Source organism: Anolis sagrei, chromosome 3 (assembly GCF_037176765.1).
Source record: "Anolis sagrei isolate rAnoSag1 chromosome 3, rAnoSag1.mat, whole genome shotgun sequence".
NCBI lineage: Eukaryota > Metazoa > Chordata > Lepidosauria > Squamata > Dactyloidae > Anolis > Anolis sagrei.
Window position 1 is genome coordinate 99,779,870 of NC_090023.1, and position 18,245 is coordinate 99,798,114.

The following is an 18,245-nucleotide window of genomic DNA, read 5'->3' on the forward strand; positions in this document are numbered from 1 at the left end:
GTTTTGGATTGTAACTGAAACAAACACAGAGATGTGTGCAAGAGCAAGTGGCAGAGGGTGACAATATTCTTGGGGACTGTATTTTATCAAGGCCCAGATGAAAAAGCCCAAAGGCTATAGAAAGAGTTGGACAAATATAACAAGTTCCGAGCAGTGAGAGGACAATAATTTCAAATGACCTGCTAGGGGAAATGTCCCGTGGGCTTAGATGTTTCTACACTAACGCACAGAGCAAGAAAAATAAACAAGATGAACTGGAACTCTTTGCACAACAAAACAGTTACGATGCAGTAGGCATCACTGAAGCCTGGTGGGATGAGTCCTATAATTGGAATGTAGTAATGGAGGTATAACTTATTTCAGAGAAACAGACCAAACAGGAGCCGAGGTGGAGTGCCATTATATGTCAAGGATGTTTTCACTTGTGAAGAGATGCAGGACTTCAGTCCTGATAATCAGGTTGAGAGCATCTGGATAACAATAAGGGAAAGAGAACTGAAAAAGGTGTAGTTGTGGGGGGTCTGCTACTGACCTCCACTGAAGCCTAACTAAAGGCCTGAATGAAGCCTTCCTTGGACAGATGATCAAACAGGCAGAAAGAAGAGATATAGTAGTAATGGGAGATTTTGAACTATTCCAATATTTGTTAGAAAGCAAACTCTTCCAAGAGTACAAAGTCCAACAAATTCCTCACTTGCCTTACAGGTAATTTTATTGCCCAGAAAGTGGAAGTAGCAACGAGGGGATTGGCTATTCTGGATCTGATTCTAACCAACACTGAGGATATGGCCAATTGAGTGGAATTGGTGGGAACTTTAGGTTTGAGTGACCATGTTCTCCTGGAGTTTGTGATACAGAGGAAAGGGAAAACTAAAAGAAGTCAGACATGCATTCTAGATTTTAGGAGAGCTGACTTCAGGAAATATGGGGAAATAATGAGTGTGAGCCTATGGATAGGAATATTTAATGAGAAGGAAGTTAATGATGGATGTGAGTTTCTTACACGCGAAATACTGGAGGCACAATTGGAAACAGTGCCAACAAGGAGAAACAATAAAGAGAATTCTAAAGAAACCAGAATGGGTACTTTCAACTGAGCTTAAAAGGGACACATACAAGAAATGGAAAAGGGTGGGGGGAATCACCAAAGAGGAATTCAAACAAATAACCAACACATGTAAAGAAAAGGCCCAAAAGGCTAAATTTCAATATGAGCTCAAGCTTGCCAGGGAGATTAAAAACAATAAAAGGGGTTCTTGGGTAATATCAGAAGAAAAAGGAAACTTTGATGGTGCTTTTTCTGCATGTCAGTGGGTTGGACTAGATGGGCCATGTGGCCTCTTTTCAACTATATGATTTGTAAAGGTGTCACTCTCAGGCACTCATGTGGACAATTCTAAAGCATTTCGGTTAGGGATGCTCAACCTGTACCTAGTGTATATTCTGTGAGCTGTTTTGAAACTAGCCACTGGAACTTGTCAAACCATTGACTATTCTGCCAGGTATAATACATAAAGTTGAATTAATTGTGTAATATTTTAATACTGATGCTAATCTGCTTTCCTCACCTAAAACACGGGGTAGTCGCGTTTACCAGCAAAGAAACAATTTTCCAACAAGATCCACAGCAAGGTAACGTGAAGACCCAAGACTCCAAGAAGAGATTTTATAGGGAGACCATAGGGAAAGGTGAGAGTGGCATGCTTCCAAGGTTAGGAACTGTAGGGCCAGCCTTGAGGAGACACTTGTCACAGAGGTGAATATGGGAGTGTGCATATGATTGCACCCCCTGTGGCAAGACGGCATCAAATTCAGCTCTGGGGAGCAGAAAGGTTGTATTTGGGGGTCTCCAAGGCAGAGTACCCAGCACTCTGGTAAACCTTCCCACTGGACAACTGCTTTCAACCCCAGAAGTCAAGCAACTTTTTTTTTGTCCTTGCACTTGAGAACATTCAAGTAGAAAGATTAAGAATGGTATCTGTCCCATGTATTTCAAGCTTCTGGGGATCCAATTGCTGCTTTAACACGTAATTTATGTCTGGTGTTGGTTTAAATATCCTCTATCAAGAATGGTGCTGTGTTGGGTTTATCCTATGGATTGTGCTGGATTGCTGACAGACTTTGCTGCTTTGATGGCTTTCCTTTTTCATGCTTTGAAATTAGTATACCTTGAAAAGTGGCTTGCTCTTGCAGTCTCCACTGACCTGATCTACTGGCTTTCCGTGCTCTCCTGCGGTCTTCACTGAACTGATCTACTGGTTTTCTGTGCAACTAGACCATAACAATTTGCTACTATTCAGAAGCTCCTTTGATTTGAAGTATCTTAGCTATGATAATTCTTACAAGTCAATAATAATCTGATCTATTGAAACAGAGCCTTTTATCATTCTGTCCTCTCTTCAGGGCTGAATTTTACCCATGAGGCAAAGGGAACCACATCAATGTCCCACTGGTTCCCTGGTTAAGCAGCCAGTTATAAAAACTCAAACCCATATTGTTGCTAGGTAAAAATCCAATTAGTCTAATGTACTACACATAGCAACTGATGTGATATATTTATTTTTTCCTGGTCTCTGCAACTTTATAACATGATTTTACCCCCTGAAGATTTTTAAATTCTCAAATAAGTGTTTAACCTGAAATAGCCTTGGAATGGGGAGTGTGATATGACTTAATCATACAGTTATGTACCAGCAGTGACTGCTGAAAAATTGGCATACAAGACACTTTTTGACATTTCTTGAACCATAAACAAATATCCATGTTTTCTTCTTGCTGTGTTCAGCCACCTTTTACAATGGTCTTGAGCCCGGCCTAAAGGGCATTTCAAGTTCAGCAAAACTCACAGCCTGCTGTTTTCTTTCTTGATGTTTGTATAGAGTTGGAGTTGACCCAGATCAAGACCAGCCGCCCACTCATGATAGCTTCCAAGTCTTACAAGGAGTAAGTGGTTCATGTTTTCATTCGATCAGTAACACTCAGGTGCTGCTTATATAAATGTATTTTATAGCTGTGCAAATGTTCTGAGAAATAATTGGATACAAGAGTCCAAACGCGAATATGAAATACAGAGGGGATGTCTTGAGAAGCTCTATTGGTGTAGCTCTTAGATACAAATCCTTCTTGACTGCTGAATGATCTGATGAGTGCATATTGAAGATAAAATTATCCCAACTAAACATGATATGAGAAGGCAACATGATTACCTTTTGTTGATATCTCTGGGATTTTGGGATTCATGGGAACTAGGTGTGTGAAAAGAGTTCAAGGAATTCATGATTAACTTATTTGTTGTATAATATTTTTTACGAGTACAACTTTTTCTACAACTTTTTTCTAAATGTGCTTAGATCCAAGATTAAAGGATGGAAGTTGAGCAACAAGGATTGGAAATGTGGGGCAAGTCTTAGGATAGTAGTTTCCTTCACAAGTTCGCTCAGTGGACCTTACCTTCTTGATATATTGCCATTGATGATACCATTCTAACTATTTTTGTCTTTTCCTTCCCACCATTTTCTCTATTTTTATTATTTTTTTAATAACTTTTCAATAACTTTGAAACATAGGTTCTTTTTATTGCAATTTTCCAGTAAGAGAAAAGGTATCAGAACTTTTTCAGAACAACATTTAGACATATAGACATTGGCAATGCAGATTCTATGTAACTACTTTGGATTCATAAACAACTTACAGTTACATTGGCTAACAAAGAAAGAAAGAAAGAAAGAAAGAAAGAAAGAAAGGAAGGAAGGGACTACATTTTTACTCAGCATTCACACCCATATAGACATGCATTCAGTCATCCTCATTCATACATCACCATTTCTCCATTCTTCCTCTGCGAAGAACATCTCTTAGGCCAGACTGCTTCCTTGCAAATCCATCAACGTACAGTTCCAAAACTTCTGTGACTTCATAACACCAAAACGCATCATTTCCCTAAACACAATGTCAAGAACCAGATATGTGTTTTTCCTACAGCAGAAACTGACTCCCTGCAAAAAGATCTTAAGACTCTAAAATCGCGCTCATCCTCTTCCATTGAGAAAGGAGGGATACACAATCTCAGTCCTTCCCATGGACCAGAGAGGCAGGTGAACAGCTCCGCTGTCTGTCACAATTGAGAATTATTAGATTGAGTCTTCTATAGGAATATTCTGCTGATGTAGTAAATAATTGTCCTGTTGAAATTATCTTGAGTCTTCAGGTAACAAACCATTGTGTTCTGGGTTTAACTTGAAAGAGCATTGTCTTTGACTAATGTAAACAGCCTTTAGAGTTAATCTGGTTTCTGGTCAGCAAATGTTGACAGATGTAAATAGATGTAAACATTTCTCTTATCACTGTCACAGTTCTTATCACAGTTTACTATAGCAGGTCAACCATTTCAATTCTCATTGGCAACTTTTAATTACAGTCCAGCAGGCAGGCAGTAAATGATTTAGAATGGTGTCTTCAGCCAAATTAGGCCTCATCCATACACCTTTCACACAATTCATTCAAACCGTATATCATGACACATTTAAAACAACCTGTTCTTTAAAACAAAACCAAGTCTTTCCATAAATGGAGCTGCTTTTGCATTCTGTGTGGTGGAAGTACTTGCACAGAGCACAAGTGTCTATTTCAGTTTCCCAAGAAATGTTTTAACAAGTAAGAACTGACTTAATCTGGTTCCAGATCTTTCCTTCCCTCTGGCTTGGTTCAGCAGGGTTTCGGCAAAAGAACAAAGCAGCAACCAAGACTAAAAAACCAAGTAACAGCTGGAAAACAGCTGGCCTAATAGCTTTGTGGTTCTTCTATTGCATTAAAAGGATTATGTTTAACATATTAGCATTACTGAAATTTAGTCTAGTCTGGTATTTCTTTAACCCTTCATCACTTTTCCTAAAATAAGTGTACCATGCTAACGTTCTTATTTTTTTTTAAGATAGAAGCAATGTCTTCAGCCTTTAGCCACTTTGAGTCTCCTTGTGGAGAGAAAAAGCAGGATATAAATAAACATAATAATAGTAATAGTAATAATAATAATAATAATAATAATAATAACCTTATCAGCGTGTGTATGTACTACATTCTCTGTTTCTCATATGAAATGACAGGTTTGCAGCTCATATTAAGGAGCCCCCGGTGGTGCAGTGGGCTAATCCCCTATGCCAGCAGGACTGAAGACCGACAGGTCGCAGGTTCGAATCCGGGGAGAGGCGGATGAGGTCCCTCTATCAGCTCCAGCTCCTCATGCGGGGACATGAGAGAAGCCTCCCACAAGGATGATATAAACATCAAATCATCCGGCCGTCCCCAGGCAACGCCCTTGCAGACGACCAATTCTTTCACACCAGAAGCGACTTGCAGTTTCTCAAGTCGCTCCTCATATGACAAAAAAAAAGCTCATATTAAATTTCAAAATATAGATACATCTAGAGATGTCACAAAAAGCCTCTCTTCAATAGGAAAGTGCAATAAAATTAGCTTATTTGTGTGGCAAACCATGTGAGTTTCTGTCAAAACAATCCAGTAAACTTGCAGAATGGATTATTTGTATAAACTTAATCTTCTTTATACTGATTGTGGGAAATCTCTCTCGAGAAGTGGAGATCCAAATTCAGTTTCAAATAAGCTTTTATGGGCCTATATTTCAATGATGGTTGCAGATATATTGAAAAACTTGGAACCAAACAGCGTGGGTGCCAGGAACATGCAAAGGGGTTTGATTAGGATCTTTCTACAGATGCCTTTACTAGTCTTCCCACATTTGAGTTCATTAGACAAGCCCTTTCTTACAATATATTTTAAAGAAAACTTACCCTTTTGGTTGTATAACCCAATAGTTTATGGTTCTCAACCTGGGGTCACCAGATGTTTTTGGCCTACAACTCCCAGAAATCCCAGCCAGTTTACCAACTGTTAGGATTTCTGGGAGTTGAAGGCCAAAAACATCCAGGGGCCCCGGATTGAGAAGCACTGCAATAGTTGGATAGGACCTCCAGGGCTGCTTAAGTAAACAGACTAGTTGGAGTCAACCATGTCAACTTCTAATGATGCTCAGCCAAGATGAAAAGAACCCTCAACTGTGAGAAACTGGAACATTCTGAGTAAAACCTCTGCTCCTTCCATGTTGTGAATGTTTCAGGGATCCAGAACATGAGGCAACTGACCAAATTAACTGTTTTGTGGGTATTTATTTCTGATTCACTTTACAACATAAGACAAAAAACTAAATGTAAAGTGATTATTCCCAGTTTGTATGTGTCAAAGGAAAGATGCCTTGTGTTGAGACTGCCCACTAAAGAGTCCTTTTGCTCTCAACTCTCCTAGTTGAATCTTCTTAGCTTCTTCCAGTTACCTACGGACTCCCTCTACTCGATGCCATTTTTGGAAAGGAGTTCAATCATACAGCACTTCTCTAATCTTTTTACTCAACCAGTATTGTAAATTTTATTCCCTCTTTCTTTTGTCTTGAAAAACAGGAGCGAGATGTCTGAATTAGGTTGCTGTGAGTTTTCCAGGCTATATGGCCATGTTCCAGAAGCATTCTCTCCTGACATTTCTCCCATATCTATGCAGACATCCTCAAGAGGTTGTGAGGTCTGATGGAAACTAGGCAAGTGGGGGTTAAAGATCGGTGAAATGTCCAGGGTGGGAGAAAGAACTCTATTTGAGGCAAGTGTGAATGTTTAGCCGCCCATGGGAGAAAAGCGGGATAAAAATGAAATAATGATGATGATGATGCAATTGGACACTTTAATTTGCATTGAATGGTCTTGTAGCTTCAGAGCCTGGCTGCTTCCTTCCTCCCAATCATTTGTTGGGAGCTGTTAGCTGACAAGATTTCTTTCTCCCACCTGGGACATTATTCCACAAATATACAAACCTCACTTACCTTGTTTCTAACAGACCTTACAAGCTCTGAAGATGCCTGCCGTAGATGCAGGCGAAACATCAGGAGAAAATGCTTCTGGAACATGGCCATACAGCCCGGAAGACTCACAGGAGCCCAGTGATTCCAGCCATGAAAACCTTCGACAACACGATGTCTGAATTGCATAGGAAGCAAATTACTAGCTGCGATACTCATGTCACAAATTATTATAAGTGGGAACACTTCCTCACTTACATTGAGTGACATGCATGATATTTAGCAGATAAACAGATGTTCTCCCTTTATAAAGGTGCACCTGACCATTGATGTAATGTTTTCTGCCAAATGTGATTGAGGAGTACCATCTGAAATGTGTTCAGTTTGGAGTTGCTGTTATTATCAGATTGGTGCATAATATAGTGTAATCAGCATAATATAGTGTAGTAAGCAAAGCCTGAGGCTCTGTGGCACATTTGTTCACATCTGTTTCATTTAATTATTTGTTTTTGATACTTTCCAGGATGGTCTAGATACTGAAAGAAGGAACCGCACAAAGGAGGAGAGTGTTTGGATCTTCAGGGTTTGGTATAGCTTTGACCACAAGTATCCTTTTTTAGTAGTTACTTCATAGCTTATATTGTAAGCAAAGCATGTTAAGGTATTTTAATTTCCCATTATATCATTCATTAACAGGCAAGATATAACATTGCAACAGACTATGGGCACTGTAACCTCAGGGGAGGTGAATAGAAAAATCCCAGCTTTCACAATAGATGTTCCTTCATATCTCTTTTTATTTGATCTTAATATCACATTTGTTGATTACAAACCTTACTGGTTAGACTCTCTGATTTGGACTGTTACTGCCTAATAATAATAATAATAATAATAATAATAATAATAATAATAATGGATTTGCTACTTAATGTAATGTGCAGCAGCAAAAGGTAGACTCTTTGTAATTTGGCCATTACACTTGCTGCCTGCTTTGAATTCCTTCTTTAAAAACAAAGGTGTTAGAACATCAAAGCTCCCAGCGATGGAAAAGAAAACCTTGGGTTGCATCTTTGCTGTAAAATGAACCCACTTTAATTGCCTTGGTTCATTGCTATGAAGTCATGGGAACTGCAGTTTTACAAGGTCTTAGCCTTCTCTGCCAAAGAATTCTGAATTCACCAAAATACAATTCCCAGAATTACGTATCATTGAGAGCTGGCAATTAAATTAGAGATGACATCCCTCAAATAAGAACTCCAGGTGCTCCTGAAACAGCTTACCCTTTTGCTTTGGCTCAGCATTAAGGTTATTATATTATGCAAATCTAATGTGCACCCTAATTTAGACAAGGTATGTGTGTATGTATTTATTTATTTATCATATCATGAGAGTACCAATGTATTTGAGAAAACACAAAGTTTAAAAACTTGGCATTATATTTAATGCCCTTTGACCAGTAGCTGGCCACTTGGAGTGCCTCTGGCATTGCTATAAGAAGGTCCTCCATTATGCATGTGGCAGGGCTCAGACTGCAATGTGGTTTGCTCTTCTCCACATTCACATGTCGTGGACTCCACTTTGTAGCCCCATTTCTTAAGGTTGGCTCTGCATCTCGTGGTGGCAGAGCGCAGTCTGATCAGCACCTTCCAAGTTGCTGAACAGGAGGGAGTCCTTCATTTGTTATCAGCCATGGATTAAGGTGCTGGATTTTAGCCTGCCACTTTTGGACTCTCGCTTGCTGAGGTGTTCCTGCAAGTGTCTCTGTAGATCTTAGAAAACTATTTCTTGATTTAAGGCGTTGGCATGCTGGCTGATAGCCCAACAGGGGATGGGCCAGAGATGTCACGGTCTTGGTCCTTTCAATACTGGCTGCTACTTCCCGGCGGGTGTCAAGTGGTGCAATATCAACTAGATGGTGTAATTTCTCCAGTGGTGTAGGGTGCAGACAGCCTATGATAATGCAAGGTAATTTAGCAAAAAAAGGTGAACATTAGATTTGAGTAAATAGGGTAATTTTGTCAGTGGGAAAGTACAAAAACAGAACTGTCCTTTGCAAAGTAACAGTATCATATTTGTATTTTAATTACTATCAGAGATGCATAACATAACAAAATAAGGATAGGTGACCACCCACATACCCTAGTTTTGTTAAGCACATTCAAATAGTTCTTTAGTTGCAAAGCTGTAGATGGATGTCCATTTATGCTTCTTCAGGGCATAGCTATACATGAAGCAAGATATATCAGGACCTACTTTATAGGATTAGGTTGTATATGATAGGTATACTATAGAGATGTTGGGATAATTTTCATTTTTTTCTTATACGGAGATGCAGACTGGATATAAATCCCTAAAATACTGAGCAATATAATGTTTGTGGAGTTTTAAAGCAGTAGCAATTCACTCTTTGAAACCTTTTCCCCCTTAATGATCCATTCAAGCTACCTCAAGCCTATTCTCACACACAGTGGTCCTCCACTAACTACAACTTTCCCTAGTTGGTGTGGATTGATAGCACGTTGCTTGACTACTCCCCAGGTTTACGAGGTAAGTGTATTTTTGTTGCCTGCTAAACTCTTCCTTGACATGAATAATGTGTGAAATAATTAAGAATGGCTAGTATTCCAGTTGCACTGCAAATAACATCATTTTCAGTAATTTCTATAGGCAAGATATTGTAATGTTGGGTCCAGTTGTAAATAGGAACAGCTATTCCTCCCCTGTGTACCTTCAAAACTATTTCCAGAGGGCTGAGGAAGCCTCTTAAATAGGATTTTGGCACCACATAGTGGGAGAGGGCAGAGATTCCAGTGACATTAGATGTGGATGTGGAAGTATCCCAGTGGATTTCGGTCTGCATATTCTATAATATAATGTAATATAATATATTGTATATACATATAATATTTATAATATTATAATGTAATGCAATATAATACCAATAATAATATATTATAATTATATATTTTATTACATGTAATATTCTAATAATATTACAATATAATGGTATAATACAATATAGTAATAATTAATACTGATATTGTACTATGCTAATAATATAATATATTGTTCGTGTGTGTGTTTGTGTGTGTGTATCACACACATCTTGTACGCCGCTCTGAGTTCCCTTTGGGGTAAGAAGGGCGGCATATAAATGTCATAAATAAATAAATATTAGCCTCATACAAAGTGCAAATAGTGTTTTGTTTGCGATAAACTGTGCTACACTCTTTTAATGTCACCATATCTCTGCTGAAATTGTTGCGGGGGGAAAGGAGCTTTTCTTGAGATGGAAATATGGTCCACTTCTTTTGAAAATGCAGTATACATTGTACTTAGGCAATCCCTCATAGCCCAAGGATGATGGTTCTCCAAGTCTAGTGTCTTGGCGGTAGGTCCATAGGTGGCTATGGAGCCCTATTCTTGATCTGCATGTTCTCCCGCAGTGAGGACATTGGTTTCCAGGTGGAAGGCAGTCCTGGTCAGGGTTGACTTGATGCACCTTCCTCTTTGCATGTTTCTCCCTTTCACCCTCCATTTGTGCCTCTTTAAATTATGCAGCACTGCTGTTCACAGCTGACCTCCAGTTTGAGCGCTCAAGAGTCAGGGCTTCCCAGTTCTGTGTCTATGCCACAATTTTAAGGTTGGCTTTAAGCCCATCTTTAAATCTCTTTTCCTGTGTACCAACATTATGTGTCACAAGCTGGGAATATAGTAACTGCTTTGGGAGATGGTGATTGGGCATTCGGTCAACGTGGCCAGTATAGCGGAGTTGATGGTGTGGGAGCATCACTTTAATGCTGGTGGTCTTAGCTTCTTCCAGCACGCTGATATTTCTCCGCTTGGCTTCCCAAGAGATTTGCAGGATTTTCCAGAGGCAACGCTGATGGAATCACTCCAGGAGTTGAGTGTGATGTCCATAGACAGTCCACATTTTGCAGGCATATAGCAGGGTTGGGAGGACAATAGCTTTATAAACAAGCACCTTCGTCTCCCTATGAATGTCCTGATCCTCAAACATCTATTTGTCCAAAGAGTATGATGGATTAATGATATGTAGGTATGCATACTTGGTAGTATCCCAACTTCATCTTCTGTTGATCAGAGCTTGTTCAAGCCAAAGAATAATAGAATCCTAAAGTTGGAAGGGCCATCCAGTCCAAATCCCTGCTATGCAGGAACACAGACAAAGCACCCCCAGTATATGGCCATCCAGCCTCTGCTTTAAAATCTCCAGAGAAGGAGAAGTCAAGTTAGTCCCCTCCCTTCAGTCTTCTGAAGCAATCGAGGAGGAAAGACTGGAAGGAAGGAGCTCTTTCACTTGTAAAGATCTGTAACCTTTTGAAAGCAGTAGGAAACCCTGCTGCTGCTTTAGACAGTCTTGAAAGCACTTTGAGTACACTCTCTTTTTTATTTGAAAGCATTCCTGAGCAGTGAGGTGGATTCTTCTAGCTTCTGAGAGCTTCGTATCCCATTGCAAAGTGCCAGGCCTACCTCTTGCCAAGCAGTTCGGGCCAAGGCCAGCCAAAAAATATGGGCCCTTCTGCTGAGATTTGTTCATGCATACATGTGCACATTCAAAAAGTGGACAGAATATATTGAAAAAAATAAATAGGCAAATAGGATTCTTCCCTAGAGACTACGAGGACACTCGATATGTATGATTTTTTCATGACATCTGAAAATGGCAATGTTAGATACAAGATTACTAATATTTGGTTATACTGCAGCTTTAGTTTTCCCTTTCTTGGGGAATTTCAGTATTAAAGCAAATTAAGGGTCAGTTCAGACATGACACTGCTCATTTAATAAGGATATACATCTCATAGTAGGAGCCCCCGGTGGCGCAATGGGTTAAACCCTTGTGCCAGTAGGACTGCTGACTGAAAGGTCAGTGGTTCAAATCTGGGGAGCAGGGTGAGCTCCCATCTGTCAGCTCTAGCTTCCCATGCAGGGACATGAGACAAGCCTCCCACGGGATAGTAAAACATTTGAGCATTCCCTGGGCAACATCCTTGCAGACAGCCAATTCTCTCACACCAGAAGTGTCTCAAGTTGCTCCTGACATGGAAAAAAAATCTCATCGTTTGGCTATCAATATAATTTGATTTGGAATCATGAAAGAAGGGATAACAAGCTAAGTTTCTTGAGTGCAGTATCTTGAACTTCTTTGACTGCTTCTATTTATACAGACATTTTCAAAGCCAGAGCCCTCATCCCCATCACACACTTAGAGCATTCTGAATCCACTTTAACTGCCATGAGGCTTGTGGTTTGGAGCTCTCTGGCTGAGAGTTCTTAAGTATTCCTCTCCAGATTGTAAACCCCAAGGTCACATAGGATAATGTCATTGCAGTGAAAGCACTAAAATTGTGAGAGTGAATACAGTTGCCAGACAGAAACATTGAGATAATTCCTGTACCTTGAATGGTTATATAGAAGAGGAAATTATAGCAGTTCTTTGCCATGCAAGCTGGTCAGGCAGCACTTTCTGAAATGCCCTCATCTATAGAATTAAAAATATAAGAACGCCCCCCCCCCCCCCCCGCTCCCCAAATTTGCCCTCTGGCAAATTCAGATTACCTTCAACGCCCAGAATGTTTTTTTAATGCAGATTTTCCCTATCTTACTAAATACACCAGATCCCATATTATCTTAGAAGCTAAGCAGAATCAGCCCAGGTTAGACTTCTGATGGACAGCTGCCATAAATACCAAGTGTTGTAGTCTACATTTCAGAGGAAGGAACTGAGTATTTCTTGATTAAGGAAATCCAAAAAAAGATAATCATGGGTTGCCATATGTCAATAAGTGACATGAAGGCACATGGATGTGTCCAGAAATCCTATGTGAGCACATTGAAACCTCGATGCACTTTTAAATGCCAGCTGCTTCTTGCTCAGTCCTTTGGCCGCTGGCAGATTCCTCCCCCGAATGCGTTCCATCATCCAAGCAGATCCCTTTCTATCTAGTCAAATTCCAGAACTCAGTTTGTTAAAACATATAGACAAATATTACAGAGATGTTTGAAATTCATGTGCCTGCAGTGTTACGTTATACGCCCTGGAATGCCTCTGTCCAGGCATTGTGTGTGTGTGTGTGTGTCTGCGTTATTCAATGCAGTACTGACGTCGATTGAAGAGGCCTTATCTATAGGAATGTAAGGAATTGTAGAAGCCAGTGTTTAAGGTTATTTTTGGATGGTTTTCAAGTCCCTGTGGAGTGATATGCATTGTTTTTCTTGCCTCTTCCAAAGGAATGTTTTGGATTATTGAGGATCTGTCTGAAGTATTAATATGTCATTTTAACTTCAGGCAGGACTGGCAAATGTCAATGGGACCAGTCTTCTTCCTTGAGACTGTCCAGTGGCCCATAGGCTTCCAAAAGCAGGGGATCAAGTGGGAATATCCAGAAATCCACTTATGGTTTTGAAAATGCTAATCAATATAGGAACATGGGGTGTGTTCAGAGGATGGATAGGTGCTTTTGAGAGCTTTCAGAAGAGGCAGCTCATCCATCCCCATCCGTCTGGTGGGACTAAGGATGTAAAAAATAGCCACTTTACCCCACTCTTAGATGTGTTTTTCAGTTTGCCTATTAAGCAAATGTGTCAGTCAGCCTGTAGTTTGAATGGAATTGAATGCATTTTAAAGCCCCTGAGATTATACAACCTTGGATGTAAATTTCATAGTTTGGAATATAAATTTTATAAATAAATAATTCCTGCTATGTTGCTTTCTAATATACAAAAAAAATCCGTTATGCCACCTTGATTTAGTTTTACCTGGAACCAGGTAAGAGGAACACATAAACAAACTATGAAGCAAATGGGTTGCTGTGAGTTTTCTGGACTGTATGGCCATTTTCCGGAAGCATTCTCTCCTGACGTTTTGTCCACATCTATGGCAGGCATCTTCAGAGGTTGTGAAGTCTGTTGGAAACGAGGCAAGTGAGGTTTGAGACAAGTGTGAATGTTGCAATTGGCCACCTTGATTAGCATTGAATGGCCTTGTAGCTTCAAAGCCCGGGTACTTCCTGCCTGGGGGAAATGCTGTATGCCTCTAACAACCACCACGTCAGACTACACAGAGAAGCCATTGAAATCCACAAGCATGTGGACAATTTCAACAGAAAGGAGAAAGCAGACAAGAAACAATCAGGGCCAGCTAACACCTCCCAAACAAGGATTTCCCCAGGCAGGAAGCAGCCAGGCTTTCAAGCTGTAAGGTCATTCAATTCTAATCAAAGTGGCTAATTGCAACATTCACACTTGCGTCAAATAGACAAGAGTTCTTTCTCTCACCCTGGACATTCCACAGATATATAAACCCCACTTGCCTAATTTTCAACAGACCTCGCAACCTCTAAGGATGCCTGCCATAGATGTGGGCAAAATGTCAGGAGAGAATGCTTCTGGAACACATGGCCATACAGGCCAGAAAAGTCACAGTGATTCTGGCCATGAAAGCCTTCCACAACACATATGCAGCAAATGTTAATCCTTTCATGTCCTATATCTCACTAACAGAAACTTCGGAATAGCCATTAGCACTAAGTTTGATCACATAAACCACCATTTACAAAAGCTCTGTAACAATAGAAATATACGCTTTGGATAACACTGGTGAGTTCTTAGACTTTGAGAATATCATGTAAGTGAAATATACTATGAAGGTGCTATCTCCTGCCCATGCATGCCCTCTCCCAACTGGGTGGTGAATCTGTGCTGGGTTTTGGCCTGAACTTTAAAGGAGCAATGTATTCAACTTAATTTTCAAGACAAGGTTTGGTACCTTGGATAGCTCCTTTAAGCTTTGGACTAAATTCACTCAGCATCCAATTGAATCTCCTATTCTCTGTATGTACACATGTATCCGGTATATGCATACTATTCCCTGCAGCTTGTCAGTGAGATTTTTTTTTTCATGAAGATATAACTTTTCCTATGGAGCCCCTGGTGGTGCAGTGGGTTAAACCGCTGAGCTGCTGAACTTGCTGACTGAAAGGTTGGCAGTTTGAAACTGGGGAGTGGGGTGAGCTCCCACTGTTAGCCCCAGCTTCTACCAACCTAGCAGTTCAAAAACATGCAAATTTGAGATCAATGGGTACCACTCTGGCAGGAAGGTAACGGTGCTCCATGCAATCATGCCAGCCACGAGAATTTGGAGGTGTTTATAGACAACGCCAGCTCTTCGGCTTAGAAATGGAAATGAGCACCACCACCCCAGAGTTGGACATGACAAGATGTAATGTTAGGGAAAACCTTTACCTTTATCTATAACCTTTCCTAAGCTGAAGTTAATGGGTTTTAAGGGGTCTAGTTGTGTGTCAGATTTCAGCCATTACACTGTATGACATTCTGTGGCATATTTATCATTAAATAAGCTCTCTTTGAGTAAGAGAAACAAACATTGAACCCTTTTTCTCTCTTTTTTTTAAAAAAACCCCTGAACCCTTTTCAGAACCAGGAGCAGCTTAGAGAGGAAGATTCTGACTTTATCCTGAATGACAGTGACCTGTCGCTGACATACGGAGACACAACGATCACTGCTAATGGATCATCTGGCTCCCATGCGGCTATTACCAGCATCGATGGCCAGAAAACCAAAAGCAACTCGGAAGAGGCTTTGGAGCGTGATCTGGGAACAGAAGCACCCGAGGTGATGAGCAGAGGCACTCGGCTAGTATTTCCACTGGATGCATGATGACCTGCTTAATAAAAACGTAGCAATAGGCCCACTGCCCAAGTATCCAAGATGTTTGCTGACTCCAGTGTCAGTGAAGGAGTCAACGGGTTAATTTAATGTCTCTTGTTCAAGTGGTTTTATTAGGTCGGGAGATGCAATCCCCTCATCTCAATATCCCTGTGTTTAGTTTTAAAATTTTCAAGATGCTGGCAGTGTCTAAGCCAATCAAGCAACCAAAAAAATTGGCCAGGCACTTGCTTTAAAGCAATTACATACTTGAAATTAAAAGCAGCATGTTGTAATCATTTTCATTCTGCTGCTCCACTCAGCTGATGAGAAGAGTAGGAATATTTATCATAATTAATGGCTGGAGTAATTAGCTGATGTGGCTAACAGAATTCAGGACCACCGCAAGCTTTTCAACCTGGAAACATGGGGAGAATTATGTTGTTGATGTTAGACATCAGTGCAATGTTTGACATATACTTGAAAAATGCAATGCAAAAGAGGACATTATGTACAGTGATCACATTGTCAGAAACAGTTTGGTTTTTGGGAGTTATTGGAAACCCCTCACAACCTCCATGTAATTCCAAGGGATATAACAAGAAACCCTCCATGTTAGTAATGTTTTATATTAATTTATTATTGTGGTCTAAAAAGGGAAAGGAAGAAGAGCCTCTGGACAATGTATTGAGAATATCTGTAAGTCTTGTAACTGTATCGCAAAGTCCATCTGTGTGCTGTCTAAAATTTACATTTTCTGCCTCTTGCCCCTATTACATATGAGTTCTGTAGCTAAACTCTTAAGATTAACCAGAGGGAAATCATCACTCCCCCCGTCACAATTTTAGAATGACCGTCCTCTCCTCCAACTGTGAAGACAGTGTTGAATGATTGCAATGTAGTTGCAGACTTATAAGTTGCACAAGAAGTATTGAGAGAACTTGGTTCAGGTTCCTGAAGTGTGTCTGGACTTAAAACTGTTACCTTTAAACCCAGGTGATGACCTATGATAAGTGGAGTACTTAATCTGATGCTTGTATCAGAACAAAAAATATGTTTTTTTTACTCTGTTAATAAGTCTGTGTGTGTTTGTGTGTGCGTGTGTGTTAGTGGAATATTGCACTATGAACCTGATGTTTAAAATTGGTGCGGTGCCTTTTCTGTAATAAGGAGTACCATTCTGCAATCTGAAAAAGGAATATTTTGCCTGGAGCAGGGCTGGAGAATTGGTGACCCTTCAGATGTCTCTCTTCCAGTCCCAACGATCTAATTGTGATGATGAGAGTAGTGGTTCATCATCCTCTGGAGGGGTTCAAGCCCTAGTGATCAGGGATGCTCATTTACAAATATGCCATAAGCGGTCCTAATTGTGAATGGCTGGCTTCCATGATGCAATCAGGTAACTCTCTCAAGTTTTCCTCAACAATAATTTTGGCTGCTAAAAGCAGGATAATGAACAATGTAATGGTCTGACTCTTAATGGATAATTCTTTGTAAACCAGCTGCCCTGTAATTTTGAACATGACGGAAGTGCTTAGAAAAATAAATATGTTTTTTCTCATACTTTTCCCTCCTTCCATGCCACCATTTTTAGACTTTATTTTAATCTGTCTGTGATGAAGAAATGAAATTTGAACCAATGTATGTAATAAAGTTCATTGTTTCCTCTTCTGCTTTTTAAAATTTGTGTTTACCCTTATTAATGTTCAGTTGACAAAATCACTCAGAATAGTTTTTAATAGCATTTATAAGCTTGGAAATTAAGCAGAGTCAGGGCTGGTTAACAATTGGAAGGGAAACTGCAAGGGAATACTGGGTGCTATAATCTGTGTTCAGGAAAAGGCCACAGCAGACATCTTCCAGAAAGAAATTGCCAAGAAAGTCTTAGTATGGCGTTACTGTACTACTAAATACTGTAAAGGGACTCAATCCTGTCTGATTTTGGAAGCTAAGCAAGATACTAAGATTGTACATTGCCAACCAGTATCAGATCCTGTAGGCTATCATTCAGAGAAGAGAGGAGAAAACACCTCCATAGATGCAGGTGAAATGTCAAGAGAGAATACTTCTTGAACATGGCCATACAGCCTGAAATCCTACAACAACCCAGTGATTCCAGCCATGAAAGCCTTCGACAACACAGGAGAAAACAGCTTCAAGTATTCCTGGTGTAAGAAAACCTCATGACATTCGTGGAATCCCCATAAGTTGACAAACTACTTGAAAGCATATATGCATGGTGTTAGGGTTGCCTTAAAGAACATGGCAAGATACTGCAAGTTTAATTGTATTTGAGTTTAGAATTCAAAGCACCAGTGGAGGGGAAACTACGGCCCACAGGTCAAGAGGCTTTTATACCCTTCAGCTTGCTCTACAGCAGTGGTTCCCAACTTGTGGTCCATGAACCATCAGTGGTCTGCAAGAACTAAAATATGGTCCACAGCCTCATCGTTATTACACCGTTGCAACAAGAGCGACTGGACTCGCAAAACCCTCTTAGTGCTAAGGTGTATTAAATATGGTTTTCTATGGGTAAGCGAAGGGCGACTACTGGATGGCATATGTTCTGTAATAGAAACTAGAACAATACAATTTTCTGTCTCAGTATGATTCCATCCAATAGATTAACATGCTTCATTGATTAAAAGAGGTACATAAAATTTACTATATTTGTTTTTATAATCAAATCCCCAG

General features: G+C 40.0%; 1 protein-coding gene across 2 annotated transcripts in view; it reads left to right on the forward strand.

Moving 5' to 3' along the window:
- The window catches only part of SLC9A7 (solute carrier family 9 member A7), a 65,243-nt gene extending 48,009 nt beyond the window's left edge, over window positions 1-17,234 (forward strand). For both annotated transcript variants that reach the window (XM_060769831.2, XM_060769832.2), the window contains 4 exons: window positions 2,880-2,943; window positions 7,383-7,465; window positions 9,301-9,406; window positions 15,321-17,234. In XM_060769831.2, the coding sequence (XP_060625814.2) occupies window positions 2,880-2,943; window positions 7,383-7,465; window positions 9,301-9,406; window positions 15,321-15,563 (496 nt within the window). In that variant the 3' untranslated portion in view covers window positions 15,564-17,234. The remainder of the gene's footprint in view (window positions 1-2,879; window positions 2,944-7,382; window positions 7,466-9,300; window positions 9,407-15,320) is intronic.
- Window positions 17,235-18,245: the final 1,011 nt, after the last annotated feature.